At 39.0% G+C, this 7,030-nt stretch overlaps 1 protein-coding gene across 1 annotated transcript; it reads right to left on the bottom strand.

Moving 5' to 3' along the window:
- Window positions 1–1,697: 1,697 nt before the first annotated feature.
- On the bottom strand, window positions 1,698–2,705 carry Or51t1 (olfactory receptor family 51 subfamily T member 1). The gene has a single exon (XM_048429446.3). The coding sequence runs from the start codon at window positions 2,703–2,705 to the stop codon at window positions 1,698–1,700; it is 1,008 nt and encodes a 335-aa protein (XP_048285403.1).
- Between the last annotated feature and the right edge of the window lie 4,325 nt (window positions 2,706–7,030).

Here is a 7,030-nt window from a genome sequence, read left to right on the forward strand (position 1 = left end):
TGGATGGTAATATCAGATACATGTTGGTGAAAACTTATTTAGAGAATTACTGAAGTATTGAACATAGCAACTAGTAACATAAATTATGTTTATATATTTGCCACACAGTATTAACTAAGTGATGTTCACTAAATTAAATGTTAGGGATTACCTAAAGGTAAAGTCTTGATATCAAAGTTCTCACAGCCTTGTGGAAAGAGCACTAAATTAATAATTAAGTTTACTGACGGAATGTGGAAACTTTAAGTACACATACATGAGTAATAAATGACTTATTCTGATGGAACATGAACCTGCTGGAATAGCTAACGCGCTTGAATGTGTTGCTTAAAGGGAACTAATACATATTAATTTTAGCCATGAGTAATGTGACTATTGCTTGGCAGTGCTTATCTGAAAAGATAGATACAGTGAGTAAGCAAATCAGAGTCCCTCTCCACCAGTGTTTCTGTAGCACTGTGGAGGGCTCTGGAAAACTCAGACACCAGAGTTTAGGGCTCGTGTTCTTTGCTTTTCAAAGAATCAGGTGGCTCAGATCAGACTATCTGTTGTTTTCCTGTGTTCAGACATGGATTATTCTAGGTGGAAATAAAGTTTTCTCATTCCATAAGTGGAAGAAGATTTTAGAAAATTCTAATGTCCAACACCACACCAAAGGCTATTTTGTTACAAAACAAATATCCTTAATTAAGGTGATCTCAAGATGCCAGAATTAAGCAAGACTGCAGTCACTGTGTAGCACTGCTGTGTCTAGAGCAGTGGGGGATGGAAACAGCCAAGTATAACCAGCAAACACTTCCAAAGGCTAGTGTCTGGATGCACTGAAGAAGAGCTAGAGAGTAAGAACCATCCTGACATGTCTGGGCCATGCAGCAGCAATCAAAGGCAGTACGTAACTTGATGTGTTGTACTAAAGGGAAATATATAAGCAATTTAAATAGGAAAGGCATCGCGTTTGCTAAGAAAATTAAACGGGTTAAGAAAAGAAGAGTGTTCGTGCAAGGAAACAGGACTCTGATTTGAATGGCAAACAGCATTCAAGCCTTTTCTAGACTCTTTAATTACATGTGTCTATGTCTGTGTCTTTGTACATATGAGTGATCTTTCTTCTCACCAGCAGGAGTGGGAGAAAAAAGCTTCCTCCTCACTCTGGAGAATGCGAACCTCAGTGAGAAAAAAGAAGCGCTTATTTAGTAAAACACAAAAATATCAACATTGTCATTTGTTCTGCTCTAACTATTCCTGCTTTACAGTGAGATAGCAATTCCACCAAAAGGATTTTGAGTGGTTTTTAGTCACATTGTGTGTATGTGTGTGTGTGCACGCATGAGCACACACGCATATGTGCCATGGTGTTGACCCGGGTAAGAGAGCAATTTTCGGGAGTCAGTTATCTTCTCCCCAGGGTGGGTCCAGGGGATCAAATCCAGGTCTTCAGACTTAACAGCAGGTGTGTCTACTTATGGTGCCACCTCATGGGTTAGGAAAATATCATTCTGCATATGAGAGTCCATATAAGTGTTTCAAGCATCATCATTTTACACATTTGCTCACAAACTGACTTTGAAATGTGTTTTTTAAAACGCTCATAAACTCAAGGTTATATGGTCTTTCTCCTGTAACTCAGTTGGGATTTGCTTATTAATCATAATGCCTGGAGATAACACTAACCAATCATCTTCCCTTTCAACCTTAATTCATGTACTAGAAAATTGTCTCCTTCTTTCCCACCTTTCTCTGAGGCTCCTCACGCTATAGTCCCTTGAGCTCTTGATTCGGAGCAGCCGGTATATGGCCCGTCGAATAACCTTGGTCTTCAAGCTGTAAATGATTGGATTCAGCACAGGAGGCAGGAGTAGATACATATTGGCCAAAACACTACAGATCACTCTGGGGGTAGAACTGAAGAGACGGTGTGCCAAAGACAGTGTGATCATTGGCACATAGAAAATAGTCACAGCACAGATGTGGCAGACACATGTGCTGAGAGCTTTCTGCTGCTTTTTGGGGGCCACAATGCTCAGAACAGTACGAAGGATCAAGATGTAGGAGAAAAGAATGAACAGCAAATCAGTACCATTCAGGTAGAGCTGAAGAAACATTCCCCAAAAACTACTGATCCAGGGGTTGGTGTATGTGAATTTGATCACGTCTGGATGGAAACAAAATGGGTGGGAAAGCTCTTGGCCTCCCTGGAAGGACACACTGTTCACAACTATAATTGAGGGAAACATGAAAAGAACTTGTCTTATGCAGATGATCAGTCCAATCACCCAGCTCATGGTGTCAGTGAGGAAAGTAGCGTACTTCAGAGGGCTGCAGATGGCTAGGTAGCGGTCAAAGGCCATAGCCACCAACACTGACGACTCCAGGAATGAAAAGCTGTGCACAAAGAACATTTGAATGAGGCAAGTGTTAATGCTGATCTCCCGGGCATGAAACCAAAGGACGCCAAGGACAGTGGGAAGCGTTGTGATGGTCAGACCCAGGTCAACAACAGAGAGCATGGAGAGAAAATAGTACATGGGCTTGTGGAGACTCCGTTCAATGATAATAGCAAACAAGATAATACTGTTTCCCAGGAGTGCAATGGTGTAGAGACCACAAACGGGAATGGAGATCCAGACATGAGCAAGTTCCAGTCCAGGAAAGGCAGTAAGAAGAAAACCGGAAGAGGAGGACGTAGTGTTATTGAAGATCAGCATGGCGAGTTGAAATATACTCTGAAAAGAAAAAGTAATACTACTGTGTGTCATCAGATCCTTTTGGCAATCCCCCAAGCATTTATACATCTCTCTCAAATTACACAGCTATATTCTGCGTTTAGAACTCCCAAATCTCCATAATATGAATTAAAACCCCTAATCTAATTTCTGCAGCACCTTGAACCATTCTTGTTAGAGTCTAGCCTCATTTTCTTGCCTCTGCTCCCTCTATATATAACTGTCTCTCGAATTTTAGACTCCAAATATCTTCAAAAGCTCGTGTGCTGAATTCTTGATCCCAAGGACACACTATTTATAGTTGAGCTTTTGAAAATTGATTGAATCATAAAAATCTCTGAAATCATGTATGTATTAATCCACTTAGATTAATAAGACATAAAGAAGTTTAGGAAAATTTAGATAATGAGATCTACTTGAAGGAAGTTAGTCACGGAGGATATGCCATGGAGGGATGCAGCTTGATCCCTGCCTATTCCTCCCTTTCTCTGTCCCATGGTTGCCATCAAATGAGCCATTTTTCTTCATCTTGGGCTTTTAACATGGTGTACTGCCTTGCCACAGATATAAGCAACCAAGTCAAGTATCATAGATGTCGTCATAAGACTAAATAAGTCTTCGCCCTGTATAAATTATTTATCTTAGGTTTATTCTCATCTTATTTTCAAGATTAATCCTACCTTGAAATAAAATGGTATAGATATCTATCACACAAATGTAGACTATAAAATAGCAATAGCCATAATTGTAACCTGATAGATAGAACTTTGTGTTGAGTTGTTAAGCCTTCGCTGAGGTTTTCTAGAGCTAGCTCTCGAATACGAGGGAAGCACCTCAGTGCCACACTGCTATGATGCACACAGCGTGATGTCCTTGTTAGTGTATGCTTTGAGATGTTGCCGTGCAGTGGAATCCTTGTACCTGAATCATGGGTCACATTCTTCTCTACTCTCCCAGTCTACTGTTAGTATCATCGATTCTTTGCTTCATTTCCTACACCTGGAAGAATTCCAGTAAGTCTTCCTTTGCCCACCTCTCGTATTTGTAAGTTGTCCTCACTGGTCTCTGCTTCTGTTTCTCTGTGTGACTTCCCAGCCCCGCTAAACCACCAGCTTCTGTTCTCTTCTCCCTAGTACACCTTTGCACTGTTATTTCTGTCTTTCCTTTGAAATCCAGCATGTGACTTTAAACTCACTTACTGCAAGTACTGTTTTAAAGAGCCCTGTGAAGACTTGAACACTATTCTAGAAGCATTCTCATTTTCCCTACATGGACAACTAACCAGAAAAAAGATTAGTGCTTTCTAATTGCATGCACAAGTCTCTATCTGACCAACCATACTGGAGGTAACAGTGGCCCATACAAGAGACAGGAAACAATGACTTGGTTATGATCCACTCTATTCTTTAGTAATCCAAAGGCTTAAATCACTGCCTCCAGCACCAACAGTGACAGACCCCAACCTCCGTGGTTCTCAGACACTACATGAAATTTCATTTGTCAATACTCTATATTTATTTCACAATCCACAACATACTTAGACAGCACCAGAGCATGCTAAACTGGAAATTCTCCTTTGCTACTAAAAACTGTCCCACAATGCTTGGGCATTGAATTAAATTTTTAATTATAAGGCAGAAATAAAACTGAAAATTGGTATAAGCAAGTGCCATTCTTTCAATCTGGGGTGTGAGTTTCTTGATAATTATGGCATGTGTGTCATACATCTTTCAATGCTAGATAGTGATACACAATCTGGAACAACAGAAAACTTTGATTAATAATGCCAATTGCAGAATAATTATGATCACAATAAAGAGTTCTGGCTTCTAGCTCCTTTTCTCTTTCTTTATTGTCTCCCTGTACTGTCTCTTTGTCTCAATTTCTATGAGTATTTAACAATATCCCTCTGTTTCTTCACCATTTTTCTTGAGTTTTCTTTAATCTCCCTCCTCCCATCTTTAACTCTTTCATTTTTTTCACTTCAATCCTTCCCCATATGCACACTCCACTTACCTGGTCACATCTCTTGAGTCTCTTCACATAGCTGAGATAAACCAGTTGCCAAGGAGGAGACTATATAGGGAGTCTCATAGAGTCACCAGACTGCAGTAATCTTGATTACTGAAGCACACTAGATGAAAACAAGAATGATGAGATCAATATGAAATGTTCCCCCCAAAGCAGCTCAGGCATAACTTAACACATGGCTTTCAGGCTCCAGCAAACCCCATCTATCAAAGCGGAGAGCAAAGGCCTAGCCCTGGAGGCTGACTGTAATAAATGTCTACAGAAACAGCCTGCCTGTGTCAGATAACTGCATCTATTTCTCTTCACCCAGCTCTGGGCTACAGATTATCAGCCAAAGAAGCACCCTAAATGTCAGAGATTAATTAGGACATGGTTGAAAACGCAGTCCCTCTCTTCTATGATGCTAATACACCTTTTGTCTAACAGGTTCTAATGCCTCACTAACAATTACCTGGTCTTTCCTCTAATACTGGAACGCTTCCTGAGAATCCATAATACTCGACTCATGCCTGCTTTCTACTAAGCTTAGAAGTATAAGCAACTTACTATTTGATGAGTACAGAAACTATACCATAACTTTATATACATTGTTATGTGCATTTGTCATCAGCCTGGTGGGTCAAGAGGTATTCTTCATTTTGTCACATCTGAGGGAATTAAAGACCACAGAGGGTTTGACAAACTTTATGCAAAAGCTAGCACATTACAGAGCAGGAATGTAGGTGCACACCTTATTGCAAGGTTCTGGCGCTTCCTCGGTCAGCTTTGACACCCTCTTCAGTGAACTGTTTTATCCACATCAAGTAAGGTTTCAATGCTTCATTCTCAACTGACCCATTCTTTAGCTCCCCTGATTCCAGATGCAAGAACACATTCAATTTAAGTCTTATTCTGACTAGAATTTGACTTTCTATAGCTGCGAATAAATTAATAATCTTTACAATAACTAATTTTTCCTGGATTTTGCTTCTTTTAAACATTTTCATAGTTTCTTGCATGATGAATACACAATAAAAAGTTGTGTCACAATAAGAACCTAGAAATGAATAATTTCACATATTACACATTAGGAAAAGTCACAATTTGTGTGAAAATGCATGATTCCCCACAAATACTGAGATTTCAAACTAGACTTAAAATATTGATTCCAGAAAAGAAAGGAAATATATAAAAAAATATGTCTCATCTGTCTTAATAAAGTAACAGCTTTTTATATGCAAACTACAATTGGATTGATAAAGGAATCAGGGAAGCAGCACCTTTCACAATAGCCTCAAATAATATACACTGTCTTGTTTATATTATACTCTAACCAAACAAATGAAAGACTTGTATGAAAAAGTTCCAGCCTTTGAAGAAAGAAATTAAAAAGGATATCAGAAGATGGGAAGATTTTCCATGCTCATGGATCAGTTAGATTAACCTAACAAAAATATCATATCAGCACTTTAGAGGCAGAAGCAGGAGGATCTCTGTGAGTTCAAGGCCAGCCTGGAATATAAAAATTCAAAAAACATAGGATAACAAAAATAATCCTGAATAACAAAAGACCTGAGGAAGGTATCATCATCCTCAAACTGAGATTGCACTAAGGAACTATAGTAATAAAAAGGGTATGGCATCGGCATAAAAACAAACCCATCAAAGTGTGGAGATACAGCTTCTTCTAGCTCAGTGCATGAGCTGTCCTTTGCTCATGCATTTTTTAAAACATTTTTGTCTCTTGTTTATAACTCCCTCTACACCACAAGCTTTATAATATCTATGTTCCAGATAAATGAAGACACGAGAAAACAAAGAGCTACATTAACCACTGAATGCAGCGTGGTTATGATGGAGTGACGCCAGCTCAAATGTGGAATAGGTTTGACTGCATGGAAAAGGAAGAGAGGGAGGAAACTACTATATTAATATTCCACACCCCAGTGGGATGATCATAACTTAAAATATTATTTTATCTGCTTTGTGAAAATCTGGAAGAGAGACATCTTAAAGCCTCCATACCAATTGTAAAAGGTTGTTGCTTCCAGCCCTTACCTAATCAGCATACACTATGGCATGTGTTGAAGTAGCCCATTAAATCCCATTAGTGTGCCAATTAAGACATATTAATCAGATTCTGAAAACTATTATAAAGAAAAGGTAACTAAATTGAAGATGTTAATCTATTATTTTGACTTTCTTCAGAATAGTGTATGAAGCATCTGGGGAATGTCTAATTGCCATACCTAGTTTACTATACCAAGGACATCTAGCGACGGTGTTCCCTGTGTTCT

The sequence above is a fragment of the Myodes glareolus genome, chromosome 7, assembly GCF_982192425.1.
Source record: "Myodes glareolus chromosome 7, mMyoGla1.1, whole genome shotgun sequence".
NCBI classification, from domain to species: Eukaryota; Metazoa; Chordata; class Mammalia; order Rodentia; family Cricetidae; genus Myodes; species Myodes glareolus.